The 17753-nt window shown below is 38.5% G+C and overlaps 2 protein-coding genes across 4 annotated transcripts; both read left to right on the top strand.

Annotated features, from left to right (window-relative positions):
* The first annotated feature begins 69 nt into the window (after positions 1-69).
* On the top strand, positions 70-1965 carry Gas41 (YEATS domain-containing protein 4 Gas41). The gene is made up of 4 exons (XM_022081966.2): positions 70-239; positions 562-846; positions 1032-1212; positions 1627-1965. The coding sequence occupies exons 1-4, from the start codon at positions 192-194 to the stop codon at positions 1800-1802; spliced, it is 690 nt and encodes a 229-aa protein (XP_021937658.1). The 5' UTR covers positions 70-191; the 3' UTR covers positions 1803-1965.
* Positions 1966-3203: 1238 nt separating this feature from the next.
* On the top strand, positions 3204-16632 carry LOC147874969 (uncharacterized). 3 transcript variants are annotated; one of them, XM_087342385.1, is made up of 8 exons: positions 3204-3388; positions 7674-7819; positions 9132-9239; positions 10633-10701; positions 10884-11004; positions 14792-14877; positions 15055-15208; positions 15722-16632. In XM_087342385.1, exons 2-7 carry the CDS (start codon positions 7676-7678, stop codon positions 15193-15195), a joined length of 669 nt encoding a protein of 222 aa, XP_087198511.1. In that variant the 5' UTR covers positions 3204-3388; positions 7674-7675; the 3' UTR covers positions 15196-15208; positions 15722-16632. The 3 variants fall into 3 exon arrangements, with proteins under 3 accessions (XP_087198511.1, XP_087198510.1, XP_087198509.1); XM_087342384.1 differs by lacking the exon at positions 3204-3388 and adding an exon at positions 6196-6298; XM_087342383.1 differs by lacking the exon at positions 3204-3388 and adding an exon at positions 6713-6966.
* Positions 16633-17753: the final 1121 nt, after the last annotated feature.

The following is a 17753-nucleotide window of genomic DNA, read 5'->3' as shown; positions in this document are numbered from 1 at the left end:
ATATATTTCGAAAACCTTTTCCCTCGCATCCCACACGTGCAAACACAACAGCCATTTATATTCCACAGATGAACAGCTTCCAAAGATGGCAGCTGTAGCGTTGCGAAGTAGGTTATAGTTTGGAGGAAGCCAAATACCAGTTTTAAGGTTATGTTGCTAAGGTTATTAAATACGTAATAAATTGTTATAGAATGTCTGGGCCTACTGATTATGGACCGGATTCTGGAGGACGAGTTAAGGTAACACATGTTTTAATAATTTTGAAAGGTTTTAAAAATGACGCCACATTGTGATTAGAATGTGTATTCGTATGGAATCTTGGCATGAGAACTGGCTATCATGACTGTATTTATTAGTTATCCTGCAAAAATTTAATCCACGCGAATGTGATAATAGTAATTGAAATAGCCTACGATCTTTTCCTTCTCCATATTTTCAAATTATTTCCACACAACATTTGGTACGGCATCATTAAATGACCCACGAACTGAGGAATCGACTTCCGAATATTTTACTCAGAAAACATGACAGTGAATTTTAATTGTCTTATAACTTTCACAGGGTGTGTGTATTGTGAAACCAATAGTGTATGGAAACATAGCAAGATACTTTGGAAAGAAACGAGAAGAAGATGGCCATACACATCAGTGGACTGTTTATGTAAAACCATATCATAATGAAGACATGTCAACTTATGTGAAAAAAGTCCATTTCAAGTTGCATGAAAGTTATGCAGAGCCAAATCGAATAGTGGTGAAGCCTCCATATGAAGTTACAGAGACAGGCTGGGGAGAATTTGAGATTGTCATTAAAATATATTTCCATGATCCGAATGAACGCCCAACAGTAAGTCTTATTACAGTGTTGTCATTGTGATACTCTACAATCAGCATTGTAATTTCATAGTATATATAATTATTTAACTTACTGCATTTTAGTTTATAAATATTAATTATTATTGTCTACAGTAACATTATAATAGTGACACAAATATCATTTGTCACAGCAAATACAAAATATTGCTATTTTAGGTGACACTGTACCACATCCTCAAGCTTTTTCAGTCTGGGCCAGACGTAATGCAAGGAAAAAAGACACTTGTTTCTGAATTTTATGAGGAAATTGTGTTTCAAGACCCTACAGTCCTGATGCAACACTTATTGACGACCACTCGACAGCTATCACACGGAACATGGAAACATGAAACTGACTGTAAGTGGAGTGGGGCTTGGCATTTTCTAGCATAGTAAATTGAAACAGAATGATGTGATGTACTGCCTGATAGAGCTGCTGTAAAATCAATTACAGATGTGGAGACTGCGTAGATGCACATAAATTGCACACATTTGTTTGACAGGAATACAAATATTTAACTGGAACTTATTTGGTCAGAATCTGATGTAATTTTAAGACAAACAATAATGTTGATCGGCATTCGTCTAGTTCAGTATTACCGGTCTATCCATCCCAATTCAAACTTGTTTTCAGCATGATTAAAGACGTTCTTTGCGAGTACACTTCTATCGTTTCAGCACATTAAGCGTTTGTCACAAATAGCTGAAGGTTTTATTTCCTTTTGGTCTGATCCCTTTTTATTTTCATTGATCATGTTTTTGCTTGTTTCAGTTGAAGACAAGAAGCAGAAGGCATTGCAGAGCATACTGAATGCCAAAAATAAGATTCGTTATGAGATCAGCGACCTAAAGGAGAGAGTAAAATTGGCAAAAGAGACGATTGTGAAATTCAAAGCCGAAATCACAAAACTCCAAACAAATAACCCAGCGAGTGGAAGTGTGTCATAATTTTGTGTGCGAGATGAAAGAACAAATTGTTGCTATCAGATCTGTTTGAAAATTGCAGACTTGATCATTTTTTCTTCCCTTAATAACTATTTAGTTTGTGAATTTTGTGTAATTTCTTCAGAATGGAGGACAAAATAATGGTTAATAAATCCTTTGTAAATAATACCAGAGTCTGTGTTATGAAGCCATGTGGTCGTCTGCCGCGCTTCATATTTGAAAATCAGTATTATAGATGGTGTTAGACAGAAAATGATTTCTTTTCGGGCTGTCAGGCGGTTGACTGGAGAAAACACCGGTTCAAGAACCATCTTCGTCCTTATCCTTGGGGGATCTTCAGTACCCTGAAGATGAGGATGAAGACGGTTCTCAAAACGGTGTTTTCTCCATTCAGCCGCCCGACATGGCTGGTAGCCCGAGAAGAATTCATTATACCGAGTCAACATGAAAGCTTCAGACAGATTTGCATGAAACCTGATATAAACATAATGAATTTGAAGTCCTGCAGATTTTCATGGTATCCAACCAGGTCGGCTGCAATGCGAGGTTGTGACGTAGGAACAAAACAACACAGTCTTAGAATTTTGTCTTTCATATATAATTTAAAAGTACAGAACTGCCAATTACACAACATGTTAGAAAAATACAAAATAATATAGTGCCAACCTTGCAAAATAATTTGGTGTTGTGAACACGACACACAGAATTTGTAACAGGATCCTGTTATAAACACGTCTACTAGTTGAATGAGTGGTACAGAAACCTACTTAGCTAATCCTTTGGGACCCTGATTTTACGCTTCCAATGGAGACAGATATTTACTGTTCTGCGTTTGTAGAACGTCAGGATTTAAATTGACATTCTGTTTATCAACGTGATCACAGTTCTTGGTGTCTTGAAATATGAAACGCAGACTTCAACTACAAGTAAGCATGTTCTGTTCATGCCACAAGTTATAAATTCCCACAACTTAGTGCCAATTTGTATGGGTGTAAAACCTGGCTTCTCACAAATATTATTAGGATGATCAAATCAAGGAAACAGTGATCGTCGGACATGTTGTATACCTATAAGCTAATTACGGGAATCATAATAATCATATATAGCACATACATGATTAATTATAATGTAGAATAATTAACTTACTAAATGAAGTGTAGTAGTCACATTGAGGACCTTGTACAGAAAGCAAGACTTTCCATTTCCAGCTGTTGTAGACGGGGGCGACAGGATTTGCTCAAGATAAGTTTATTGAAAAGGATTCCAATTATATTCTAAATAGAGAAGGCCTGCTTTTATATGAACTCATGCGTGCATTGTTATGTTACCTAAGAAAGTAATTGTTGCGTCATCTGTTTACTCGGCATTGTTGCATTAGTATATATTGCCGTCAACAATCCGCTTTCGTCATTCCTGAAAGAGCTTTGCTGTGAGTCGTTTGTGGAACAAGTGCGTCGTAGAGTAGACAATTTTGTGCCGTTAAAATCGTTTTAGAAAATCACAGGTACTTATCTTATATAAGAATTATTAAGAAATCTGTGAAACTGCCCGTGGACGTCGTGGTCTCGTACAATTGAACAAAGTTTGAGGTAAGGGATTCTAATTTAATATTATTATTATTTGCAGTTGTATTTGTAATTGTCTGTGGTTTAGTGAGGGTTGGTGTGCAATCGTTAAACATTCACATGCCAGCAACTCGATATGTAAGATCTCGTTGAATCTAGAGGACGCTACTTCTGTAATGTTGCCTACCGGAGGAATTCTGTAGCCACCTTCGTCCTTAAGGCAGAATAGCAGCTGCTGGTTGTATCTATGTCGTGTTATTGGCAACGCCCAATCGTCTGATTTTATTTGTGCTGTCACGAATACTAAACAAATTGAGATAGAACTGTTTTCTACAGCACGAGTTTGTTGTACTTCAAATACCTTCTGCATTTATGGTAAATATTTCAACTTTCCAGCAATACGAAAAAATCTCTTGAATTAATTTCGGAACTGTTTAAATCGGAAGACGGTCTAAAAAATATTTTAGAACTGCAAATAATCACTGCTCGCAATGCAACCCATAAATACAGAATGCAGCGTTAAATTTGTTAAAGCTGATGGTTCATGCACGAAGTGTCGTGAAAACTAAGAAGTTTTCCTTGAGTTCAGTGCGTAACAGTAGCGAAAGTCGCTTGATGCTTTTCAGTTTTAAACGATGAGGAACCAACTGGCAAGTATGAAACCTTCATATTAACTGTGAAGGAACGTAAATTCTGTTTCTCGGAATTGAAATCGTAGAAGGTCAATGCACGTGATCCTTCTTTGATAAAAAGCCCGGAAAAACTTTTTGATGGATCCGAGACATGATTTATTTAGACTAGACACATTTGAAATTTAATTGGGTAACGACTATTTTGATAAAGGAAATCACAGAAGTTTTACTTGGCGCTAGTAGGAAGTTGGGGATGCGGTTTTACGAGCTTTTCCTCAGTTGTAAGGCAAATACAAGGGCACAATTCAAAAGGAGGGTGGCCCGCCACTCCCAAATCATTGAGACCTTCAGCTGACGTGAGCGACCTCTGGGTTCAAATTCCATACAACTCTCCAACCAAAATCCTTTCCAAGAAGGACGAGTTGCCTCACGCGATATGTACCTCTCATCAGCAGCAACAGACCGTCAAGGCTTTCGCCGCGACCAAACTCTCGTTTCAGTTATGAGGCTCTGTTTACCATTTCCAGCAATGCGTTCCTTACGCAGGAATGGTGTTTTCCTAAGAGAGACTTGGGTCTGTGACCTAAGATCCTGTAATTTCCTCTCCGAAACGAAAGAATTTTGCACTGGCGTCGTTCTCTTAACGCGGATGTTTTCCTGTCAACATAAACTATTCTTCTTGTCAGGAGTCGAACCCAGTGTCGAGGCCTTCTCTCTGATCCTGGCGCCGTTGTTCTGTCTCGCTTAGATTCGGAGTTAAAGGAAGCGCCCTTGAAGGAAATCGAACTCAGGACACTTTTCCCAGTCTTCTGACCTTCCTGTGTTCTCTCATTTGTCTTGTGGAATAATCGCGCCAGGTTTCTTCTTCACGGGCCACAAGCGAACGAGTAAAGAAATGTCAACCCACAATTTCGAGTTCCACAGTATTTACTGAGGATGAAATACGACAGTTTCTTACAAATTCATCTTCTGGGTCTCAGACAGTTTTCGGGCTTGTGACCTTAGTCAGTCGAATCATTTCCGAGGAAAAAGACAGAATTTGCCTTAGCGCCATTCGTCCCTAGTGGTCGCTATCCGAACAACAGAAAACATCTTCCCCGGGATTCGAACGAGGAAAACATTTTCTCTGACCCAGGAGCGATGGGCTCAACAGCGCCTGGGCCCCTCAAAAATAATCTTTAAAATGAATCAAGTATACTGAAGCCGGACGTTATTTTTAAATAAGGGCAATTGAAAATGCAGTTTTGTTTTCGTGTCTCTTGAGAATATTTTTAAATTTATTCTCTTCTTATAGGAAAAGTTATTATTATTAATTATCGACTTCTTGCATTTATGATTGAATATAACCTAATTATAAGTTATATTAATTCTCTTTGTATTTTTAACTACCAACAATGTGTAAATATGGACCGACAACAATGGTTATGTTACCTAAGAAAGTAATTGTTGCGTCATCTGTTCACTTGGCATTGTTGCATTAGTATATATTGCCGTCAACAATCCGCTTTCGTCATTGAAGAGAGACCCCCACCGGCACAGCCTGGAGAGAGGTAGGGACGATGCTTGCGCTTGCGCAGGCCTCCGCCCTCAGTTAGCTTTTTGGTTGTGTCCAGTGGGACTCGTGCCGAACGAGGGCTGCCAGAGGTCGCCCAAGGGCAACCGAGGGCGACCGAAGTTCAGCAGGCCAGCCGAGGCCGTCCCCAAAAGACGGCCAAGTCGGCACAACGAGTGGTTAGACTACTCGGCTACCCTGACTGAGGTTTTCCGTGCTTTTCCTCAGTTGTAAGGCGAATGCCAGGGTATAACTTAATAGGGGCACGGCCCGCCACCCCCACCCCGATCACGGAGGCCATCAGCTGAAGTGATCTTTCCCCCATGCCGCAGAGGCCTTCAGCCGAAACGGCCCCTCCCTCTCTGGGTTCAAACCCCGGAGATCCAACCAACCAAATTCCTTTGGACAACTTGCCTGACGGGATGACCTCCCATCAGCAGCAATGGATCCCAGTTTGAATGGTCGAGGCTCCCGCCACGACGTAACCCTGTTAGCGATAGCAAAATATCCGTTTCTTATATTAAGACTGTTTACCATTTCCAGCAATGCGCCTTGTGCGCAGGAATGGTTTCACCTAGGTAGGGACGATGCTTGCGCTTGCGCAGGCCTCCGCCCTCAGTTAGCTTTTTGGTTGGTTGGTTGGTTGGCTTTCGTCATTGCTGAAAGAGCTGAGCTGTGAGTCGTTTGTGGAACAAGTGCGTCGTAGAGTAGACAATTTTGTGGTGTTAGAAACGTTTTAGAAAATCACAGGTACTTATCTTATATAAGAATTATTACATTACATTTTATTTCATTATATAATCGAGACGTATTTACGTCAGATTCTCCGAAAAGGTCCGTGGTTCGACTGTCAACCAATATTTCTTGACATTCCTAATCACTCGTAGCTTACATGAAACCAGAGTATTTTAGGCCTAAAAGTTAAATGTTTCCGTATTTTGCAGAGTAGCAAGTTTGCATCGCAACAAACTTTCTACGTACAAAAGAAACAACGCAGAATCACGAAAACTTGTAGGCTATAGTAAAACCTCTACAATATATTTCTTAAAGTACGACATTTAATGGCGGCTTTCTTTTGACGTAAGTACGTCTTTACGGAAGGGTCATTCGGCAAAAAAACCTAACGAAGGTGTGTAAGATCCATATCAACAATGTGTAAATATGGACCGACAACAATGGTTATGTTACCTAAGAAACTAATTGTTTCGTCATCTGTTTACTACGCATTGTTGTGTTATATTATTGCCGTCAACAATCCGCTTTCGTCATTGCGTTAAGAGCTGAGCTGTGAGTCGCTTGTTTAAGACGTGCGTCGTAGAGTAGACAATTTTGTGCTGTTAAAAAGACCTTTTAGTTTTGATTAAATTGATCACTGCCATCCCACATCTTTTGGCGAGCAATGCAGACAATAAAGAGTGGTAAGTGGAATATTGGATGTTTAAATTTCTTTTAATTTGCTTGTGTTTAAAATGGATGTAATTATGTAATGGGAATACCGAGATAAATATCGCAACTGCAACTGTCTACTAACAAGCCAGTGTTACTTAAAAAAGTGTTTTCGGAATTTAGTTCCTAAGAATGAATCCTTATTTGTGATTTAACATTACGTAGAAATGTCTTTGAATATCACAACTTTATAACAAACTAGAGACGTAGGTTGCAGTGATTAACATCTTTTTTGTCTGGAGGTATTAGAAACTATGCTTGGGAGCCCTAATTCAGACGTTTAGGCTATCGGCTACAAAACTTAATCTGCTAAAGAATAAGCACCTCATTTGCTAAGTTCAAATATTTAGAAGCAATAACAAATAATCAAAATTGTATTCATGAATAAATTAGGAACAGATTGCATTCTGAGAACGTCTGCTACCACGAAGTTCAGAATCTTTTGTGCTCCCATAATTTGTGTACTAGATTAAAGATGATCTACACAAAAAATACAGCTCTATTAATTGCGGTGGTTGGATGTGGTAAAAGAGCAGTGCTTTTTTAATATAGTAATGACAGTAGAGATTCATTAAAAGAAAGGAATTTCTTGAGCAGACAAGTGTCCATTTATCGAGGAGACCAAAATATGATGCGCACTTTCACGATCTTACTAATGGTGTGATTTGTGCTGTTGCAGTTATGTCGTATATCTTACAAGGCATATTATCTACGATCACTGTCTACGATGACAAAGGACGGGCAAGGCTGGTAAACGAGGAGTATAAAGTAGCCATTGCAGCCAATTATCTGGTCATGACGAATATGATTTTATGTATTTTCACGGTAGGTACAATGTCTCTTAATCTGACTGAACATGTCAGACTAAAGTCCTGAGGTGTAAGAGTATACACAAAAGAATGGTGCGGTTTCAAAACTTAATAAAAACTTTATCTCTCACCTTACACGGGCACAACATACACCGTCAGCGGCGACAACTGTCCGCGTTAATTACAGTCCTTCAATGTGTGCACCCTGGGTCACACGACACATCCACACGGCAAACAAACTCGTCCGATCCAGCGCTGTGGATTGAGAAGCACTCGTACATTCCTGTCGAAATGTCCAGTTGTAGAATGTAATCGTCATAATTGGTATTCAGTTGGGGTAACAATCAGCTTTCCAACATGTCCAAAAATGAAAGCGCACCGTTCTTTTGTGTAAGTGGCAAGTAGAAAGAATTACGTAATGAGTTACTTGGCAGTTCGTAAACTTTTAGATTAGCCCAGTCAAGTGGAGCATTTAGTTGCCACGAAGGAAAGAAAGAAAGAAAGAAGGGCCATGCAGTTTTCTTTGGATGATAATGAAAGTGAGAACTTTGTAAATACACAGAAATAAAAATTAGCGACAATATAATCATGTGAAGTGGAGTAATCTCACTCCTCAAGATTCAGTGATGTGTCTTGGTCATCATGATAAATCTGGAGTGAATTTCATGTGTCAGCTAACCGACATTTTTAGAGGTGCTTGCTACTTCTGTCATCAGGGAAAAGGATCAAAACTGATGTGACAATTAACGTCCTAGGAGACATTCATACTTGTTGCTGTGAGAACCTAAAATCTCACCAATGTCAGGGATGACCATGCACCAGATATTTAAGCAGTTTCTTAGAGATTAGACAAGCACTAGTCCAATCAGAGGGCGATAATCTTTGTATCAAAATGAATTGCACAAATATTTTGACAAAGAATATTCATTTTGGTACCACTGATCCAAAATAAGATATGCATTTATAGGAAGTGTATTTTTTGAGGGCTGGTGTACACACATGATCTATACATTTTTAAAACAAAACAGAATAAATGCTTCAAATACAAATTTGTTGGTTGCTTCTGTTTATCAATATCTGAATGTCGTGTCCCTCTGTTTCATTTTGACACATGTTTAAAGTCACGAGTTGCCAACACTACTGGTTCAGCACTCAACTTTACAGGTCTCTTGTGACGAAATGTTGGCACTCCTGTTTCATATTGAGGAAGTTCTGTGCTGAAATCTCGGCCTGCATATTTTTGTTTTGCCAAATTCATTGAAGACCTTTCCATAAATAACAGATTACTGTGACATACAAGTGTAAATGTTATTCTCTCTTGGTTGCAGTTCCTTATACCACAGATAAAATCGATATACAATGAGATTGTCGCGGCCATAATTGAACTTCGTGAGAGAGTGAGATGGTGGCTTCCTGAAGAAGTGGATATGGGGTCGGTAAGTGTGGAGCTCTTTGCTATCATCATTTTTCGGGGTGTAAATCTCAAACTTAGTCAAAATTAATACTTTTGAAACAATCAGATGCACACAGCAAGCAATATTTAAATTGCCTTACTTTTTTATGGGTGCTGTAATTATCAGATTTATTGAAGATTTTTACACCGGTGGCAGAGTATTGTCACACAAGCCTGTAAATGTTATTTTCTCACGGTACTACGACCCCCTCAGGGGGTTGCTAGTTCATAAATTCTTCCCTCACTTGTTTCGCATTTAACGATGCATTTCCTACACGGTTTCTCTGTAAAGGCTCCATATTCGAATCCTCCGATGTAAAACCCGTGTTGATAGTGCCATTTTCGATATCTTCAAAATCCAAAGATTCTTGCGGACGTATACATGACTCAGTGTTGATATTAAAAAATTATGTAAAGCACAACTTGCTTTTACTATAGAATCGATATGTTCCAATGCTACATTTATAGCTGTATGAAAAATTCTAAAACGTGCTGTCAGAATCCCAAATACATTTTCAACAATGCGCCGAGCTCTAGATATTCGATAGTTGTAAATTTTTTCTCGATGCAGTCTAAATCACTCTGCCTGTCTGGTTTCAACATGTTTGGTTCTTAACGGAGACGCAGCATCTGCTACGAAAACATAAGGCAGTTTTCTTAAACCATTTCTCACTTCAGATTTTCTGGGAATGTTTAATAAGTACGAATTAACTACGACGAATATAAATAGAGTTCGTGAGCGAAAAGTTGGTGGATCCTGAGATCAAAGAAGTAACACACTGAGTGGGCTTATAAATAAATTATATACGTGTAGGTTTAAAATCCTCCCGAAGGTATCACCACCTTGTCGAGTGAGGAGCCTGAGGGGAAGAGACCGCTGGGGAGACCTAGACGTAGATGGGAGGATAATGTCAGGCGGGATCTATGGGAGATAGGAGTTGAAGGAGACAGGGTCCGGTGGAGGGCTTTGGTTAATTCGGTGATGAACCTTCGGGTTCGGTAAGCCATTTAGTTAGTTAGTTAGTTCGTTAGTAGGTTTAAAATTACGTGTATGTTCGTAGGAGTCATCCCAGTAACTTTCACTTTGATTTTTATACTTTTTCATGTTTAATGTAATAATTAATTCGTTCAATACAGCATACCGTGTATATTGCAAAGGCCTGACGTAATTTAAATAAACATTTCAAAATATTAGATTATATTGGTGCGTCTAGTTGTGGATATAACTATATTATAATTAAGTAATCGACTCCATACAAAAGTATTTGTAAATGTATGCGCTGTAAACTCATTTACCGCATGTCTTGACTTCGAGAAACTGTCATTGCAACAAAAAATAAGACATTGTATCTAAATGAAATACTGTTCTTTTTCAGATGAGGTCGCTTTTCACAGAAGTAAATTTCTTCAGATTTGTGGCAATTTGCTTGGCTGTTTTGACCCTGGTACGTGCTTGTTTTATTATTGCTTACTATACATTCTTTGATTAGAGGGAACTCAAATAACGGACGTAGTGTTTGTTTTTAGTAATTACAAATTTAAAATTACATAATTAAAATACCATTATCATAACTGTATGGAATATTACTTTTTTCTAATTAAGCATCTCTATGTTCTTGGTGTGCAGGAAAGATCCTTCCATGACTTATCAGATGGGCACAGGGAATGGATATTTCTCTCCGATGGCAGCATCGTAAGCCCAGACAGGCAAATATCCTTGAGGGAGAGGTTTATCGGCCCGCACCCAGGTACGTACTCAATCATGCCAAAGGCCAGTTGTTATTTGGCTTGTGAGAGCAATGAAGTCTCTGTCTCAATTGAAATCTCGCCACCCAACCGTTCGTTTTGGCTGAAATTTGTATGTTTTCATAATGCTTGTGGATGTGACGTATCGAGAGACCATAATGCATTGATCCGTTACAACTTCTTCTTCTTATAGCGTTATAACCCTGTGTGGGTCTTAGCTTGTTCGATGAATTTTTTCCATTCTGTCCTATCATTCACAATTCTTCTCCACCCCCTCACTCCCATCATCCTCACATCCTCCTCCACGTCGTCTATCCATCGTTTCCGTGGTCTCCCTCTCATCCTTCTTCCCATCGGTCTCCATTCCATCACTCTTCTAGTCACCCTGTTTCCTTCCATTCTTGCAACATGGCCAAGCCAGGCTAACCTTTTGCTTTTGATCAGCCTCACAATATCTGCTCCCTGTATGATACAATCTAGTTCATGATTCATCCTAATTCTCCAGGAGCCATCACTATTCTGTATTGGACCATAGATTTTTCGTAATATTTTGCGTTCAAATATTCAAAGTCGTTGCTCATCAAAGCTAGTTAATGTCCAGGCTTCACATCCATATGTGACTACTGGTCTTATCAGAACTTTATAGATTCTCAGTTGAAGTTCCCTCCCCAGTATTTTAGACTTCATTAAATTCTGATAGGCATAGTAACATCTATTACCATTCACAATACGTGCTTTAATTTCATTAGGTACTGAATTTATAGTATTAATCTGTGAACCCAGGTAATTAAAATTCTGCACATGTTCAAAATTATAATGCCCTATTCTCAATTTATTTGTGACATTTCTTGCTGCTCTTGTAACTTTCATATATTTTGTTTTCGATTCATTTATTTTTAGCCCCCTTAATTCTGTTTCTTCTATCAATTTTAATACTGTTTCTTCCAGTGCAGCTTTATTCCTGCTAATAATAGCTAGATCATCTGCATATGCACTCACGTGTATTGATTTGATGCCTATATGTCCTGAGATCTCAAGTTTCCGAATAGATGCTTCCAGCGTCAGGTTAAAGAGCATTGTCGAGAGAGCATCTCCTTGTCTAACTCCCATATTGACATTAAATGGTTTAGTTAGCTCACCATCTTCTCTTACTACTGCCTTGGAGTCTTTCAACGTTGCTCTAATGAGCCTGACGTATTTAGATGGTATCCCTAATAGGAGAATATCATTTAACATTTGGTCCCTATTGAGACTATCAAATGCTTGTCTGAAGTCCACATATAAATGATTTAAGTCAATGTTATATTCATAGGCTTTCTCTTGAATCTGTCTCAATACAAATATCTGGTCTATCGTTGATCTATCTGCTCTAAAGCCACACTGATACTCTCCTAACATTTCTTCTACATATACAACCAATCTATTATATAGAGTACTTGACAAGATTTTATATATTACATTCAGAAGTGTAATTCCTCTATAATTGGTACACTCCATTTTATCTCCTCTTTTATGTATAGGTTGTATTACTCCTAGGGTCCATTCCTCTGGAATCTTTTCTTCTTTCCAGATCAACAATATCAGATAATGTATTCTCTCCCATAACTTGACTCCCCCTTTTTTTAGTAGTTCAGCAGTAATCCCATCATTTCCGGGTGCTTTACCATTTTTCAGACATTTGATTACTTTTTGCACTTCTTCAAACGTAGGATCTTCAATGTAATTATCCACAGTATAATATGTTGGCTGCCCTGTCTCAATTATATTTCCGGTCAGGATACCACTAAAATACTCTTTCCATCTATTAACAATATCACGGTTCTCTGTCAATAGATTTCCTTGACTATCTTTACATGCTACAGCTTTCGGTCTGTATTCTTGTGTTACTTCTTTAAGCTCCTTATGAAATTTTCTACTTTCATTTCTACGATGGTGTTCTATCATATTGTCGATCTTTCTTCCTAACATTTCTCTTTTCTTCTTTCTACATATTCTGGTGGCCAATATCCGTTTTTCATTATAAAGATTTCTATTAGCTCTCGTATTTCGCTGTAAACATTTCATTCTAGCTTGCTTCTTCTGTTCCACGACCGATCTACATTCATCATCATACCAATCTTCATTTCTTGATCTTCTTGTCTCTCCAACAGTTATATGTGCTGTATTTAAAATGGCATTCTTTATGCAGTTCCATTCATCTTCAATATTAGGCCCTTTTTCTATCTTTTGTAATTCTGAGTTTAAATTACATTGATATTCCTGTACTGTACCCCTATCTTCTAATTTGTCTACATTCCATCTTTTAATTCTTTCCATTTTCCATTTCATAACCATACATATTTTTTGCTTCATTCTAAACCCAACTAAATAATGGTCCGAGTCAGAATTTGCCCCTCGGAATGTGCGCACATTTTCTACATCTGTCGCCCATCTCCTAGATACCAATATATGATCTATTTGATTAAAATTATTTGTTCCAGGAATTTTCCAAGTACCCTTATGAATATCTTTCCTTGGGAAATATGTGCTCATGACCCTTAAATTATTTGCAGCTGCAAATTGTGCTACCCTTAGGCCATTATTATTAGTTTCTTCATGTAGACTATTCCTTCCAAATAGTTTGACATAGACTTCTTCTTTCCCAAGCTTTGAATTATAATCACCAAGTACTATTATCATGTCATGTTTCGAAATTTTATCACATACAGACTGCAATTCATCATAGAAACCATCTACTGCCACCTCTTCTGTCCCCTCGGTTGGTGCATAGACATTAACAAGTGTTATATTATGGAGTTTCCCTTTTACTCTAAGTGTACATATTCTTTCACTTACTGGCGTAAAGGCCAGCACAGCCTTACGCATTTGCCTGGTAACAATAAATCCTACTCCACATTCTCCTTGCCTATCGTCTTTCCCAGAATAATATATGGAGAAGTTTGCCTTATTTATTACTCCCTTATTTTTCCATCTAATTTCTTGTATAGCGACAATTTCCATTCTATATTTTATAATTTCATCAGCTATATCATTCATCGCTCCTACTTGTAGCAGAGTGCGCACATTCCATGTTCCAATATGTAGTACCAAATTTTTATCCTTGTTCCTAGCTAATGTTCGTCTTCGTGAGGACAGTCCGGCTTCATTCATCAAATTATTCTCAACTTCATTCTTTTTTACGATGCAAGGTTGTTAGCCTTGCGACCAACCCCCAACCTGGAGGACCAGGGTACCTGTCTTAGTCTGACCTCTCCCCCTCGACCAATCTGGCTTGGGAGGCCCTACCAGTAGCAATGCTACCGCCAGCATAGCTCTTGGGGTCACTGAGGTACTCAAGCCCCACCACCACGACAAGGTGCAGGTACCATTAAGTGGGGATCCGTTACAACGATGTTAATAAAAAGAAGTAGGTCTGCGCTGTTTCAAAAATAAGTATAACCAAAAAGGTAACTTCATTCGAGAATTATTAATTATAATATATTACATAAAATTTTCTGCGGTCAGACTTCGATATTTTGTACAGTTAACTTCTTGAGTAAAAAAAACAATCAAAATTTGTCCTTATTTTATTTATTTGTGATTCTGCTCTTCTCGTGATCGGTTTTGTGATGAGACTTAAACTCGCATTAGATATGCGTTCCTTTGATACAGACCTGCAACTTTACGACACAAGTCAAGTAGCACACAGGCTAAAGTGGTAGAAGTAAACAAACAAATTTTGGTCATTAACATTTTTTAGCGTAAATTGCTGTTTGTGTAAACTCTAAAATCGAGATTCTTTGGTTTCAGTCCTTACGTTGGAGGAGGATGTGTCTTTGCTGTATGCCGCTTTGAGAATCCTGACAGGATCTATGATGCTGTTAGGAATATTCAGGGTGAGTAATGTGTCCAATGGCGTTTCAGAGACCCTTGTTGCCTCCATCATCAGCATATCTGAAACCTTAGTAAAGTTCCATCAGTCTATTCCTCACAACAACCCACGAGACTTCCTTCTTAATACTTGCAGTCAAGAAAACATTAATTCTCACTTATATGATATTTTTGTTTTCTAGGGCAAAGCAAGGTTGGTGCGACAAAGCCTGTGGATTTCATTGATTATTCTGCTGCTAGATGTGTTCTCTTATGTCTCGGGCAGTTACTATATAGCAAGTGACATCAGCATTGAAGCTGCCCTCAACTTTTATAAAGAGTAAATCCTTCTTATTCGTAAGTACTGCTCATACTAAAGCATTTGTTGCACTATTCTTAACTCCTGAAAGTGTGATATGATTTTGGTTTTATTATTCACTTTCGACTGTTTGAGAACAAATTGCCGAAATAAGTTGTACTTTTTACCAAGTAGTATTAGGGTGATTAGATCAAATATGAGATTGGTAGGGCATGTAGAAAATTTGATAAAATCGTACCAAATTCTATCCATGTAATCTCTGGTGAAGAACTTCTTACTTCAGAAACAGAAGTTTAATTGGGAAGATGATATTATATTTTATAGAAATATGGCTTGAGGCTGAGGAATAGATTTACGTTACTCATGACAGGGCACAATGGCGGTATTTTGTGAATATGACAAAGGACCTTTGGTTTCCATGCAAGCAGGTAATTTCTATAATAGTCAAAGTGGCTACTGAGATATGTACATTTGTGGATATTACTTGCTTGGTAACATCCACTTGCGTTCTCTTATTTTCCATTATCTTATTCCTTTGTTTCTCCTTACAGTTTTGGAAGTCGTCTTGAGACAAGCGACCAGTCGGTTTGTGGAACCTCTATAAAGAAAACCGGAAGAAACGAATGAAATAATTGGCCTAGGACCAAGTTATGACAGCAATGCCACTGTGTCAGAGGCTTCCTTCGGGCACTCTGTAAGGGACTTACATAATTGGTTCAGGTGGAGGTCGTCTTTCTGGCTCGTGTTGTTAGGGCACCGCTTCCCAAACTTTTTCCTTCATTACCCAAAACCGCTCATCAGAACGTCCTTTTGACCCAAAGTAGGTAAAACACAAACTGCACAGAAAACATATTTTAAACATCTTAAACATTTTAGCAGCCACAAAAAATTTGGTAATTATTCACCATGAATATTTCTTCACCAGGTCCCAGCTAATGAGTACAAAGCCACTGCTCCATCTTTTTTACTAGTTCTGCAAAATTGGGAGGAATTGGAGACAGAGCAAACCTCACATCGTATTCGGGGTTCAGCAAAGTTTCGTTTTGTGCCCTTTATGAAGGCAAAAGCGGAAAATCCCACTTCACACATGCAGGTGCTCGGAAACTGCATCGCGGCCTCCCCAGCCCCCACAGGATATTCTCTCTTCACTTGTCATATACATTACATTGGGTTAAAAGGACGTTCTGATGAGCGGTTTTGGGTAAATCTAAATAAATACTTGTTAGTTCAGTAGAAACTTGGGCCAAATGATCAGAGGGGATGCTGAGTTCAAGCTACGCCTTACGAACAGGAGGACGGCCTGTGCCTGATGTGGTCTTCAAATCCACTCCCCGAAGACCATAGGAAACCTCTGCCACATGTTTTGTGTGATTTTTGATGTTGATGTCCTGATGGCACTTACAAGAGCTGGTTCCTCTGTTATTTCAAGTCTCGATTATTGTTATTATATATTTTACTTCCGTTTCGTTTTCTTATTTCTTTTGCCTGTCCTCATTCCTCAATTTGTATTCTGTCTAAAGATCCCACATTGGCTCCACTGTTGCCTGTTCTCACCTATTTCCCTCCCCCTCCCCTCATCTGTCTCGCCAAGTTTTGTGGTAATAATCTTGCATTATTATCTTATATCTGGATTTGAATGCATACATTTTTCTATTATATTATAAGCTTAAATACAATTTTAATAGTGAATAATTATTGCAGCTTCTTATTCTATGCCCCCCCCCCCCCCCCCCAATTCGAACATTCTCGTACGTTCTTTTCCACACGTAACACACGGTGTATTAGTCTCAAAAAGAAATGGCGGCTGCTGGCAAGGGACCGGTGTTATTGTCTTCGTCTTTCTGTACTGCGAAGATCCTTATCTTCTATCTCTGGACCTCTTCTGTGTCCTATTCAGGGACATCATCTTCATACAGAATTTTGAATCAGTATTTGATACATTTGGCAAGTATCACATGAAAATTCTGCTAGGAGATTTCAATGCAAAAATTGGGAGGGAGGATGTCTTCAAACCCACAATAGGCAGCGAGAGTCTCCATGCACTTAGTAATGATAATGGCGTCAGAGCAGTGACCTTCGCTACGTCAAAAGATTTAATTGTAAAAAGTACAAAATTTCCACACCGTGATGTTCATAAATACACTTGGACTTCCCCAGATGGCAGAACACACAATCAAATAGATCATGTTTTAGTAGATAAGAGAAGGCAGACAAATGTAATTGATGTGAGATCATTCAGAGGAGCAGATTGCGACACTGATCATTATCTGGTGGTAGCAAAAGTGAGGGAGCGGCTTTCAGTAAGTAGACGAACTAAACAAAATTTTGACACAGAAAGATTTGATTTGAAAAAATTAAGTGAGGGAGAGGCAAAGGAACAATATCAAGTTGAAATTTCGAATAGGTTTCAAATTTTAGAGACAAATGAGGATAATGAAAGTGTGGACATCAACAGGGAGTGGGAAAATGTCAGAAACTGCATCAAAATTTCAGCAAAAGAGAAACTAGGATACTACAGGAGAAAGCAAAATAAACCGTGGTTTGATGAAGAATGTTCAAAATTAATAGATCGAAGGAAGCAAA

Source organism: Zootermopsis nevadensis, unplaced genomic scaffold (assembly GCF_977971745.1).
Source record: "Zootermopsis nevadensis isolate Lab colony 2312 unplaced genomic scaffold, Znev_1.0 Znev_ptg000003l, whole genome shotgun sequence".
NCBI lineage: Eukaryota > Metazoa > Arthropoda > Insecta > Blattodea > Termopsidae > Zootermopsis > Zootermopsis nevadensis.
The sequence above is the reverse complement of the archived record's forward strand: the minus strand, read 5'-3'. Positions and strand labels throughout refer to the sequence as shown.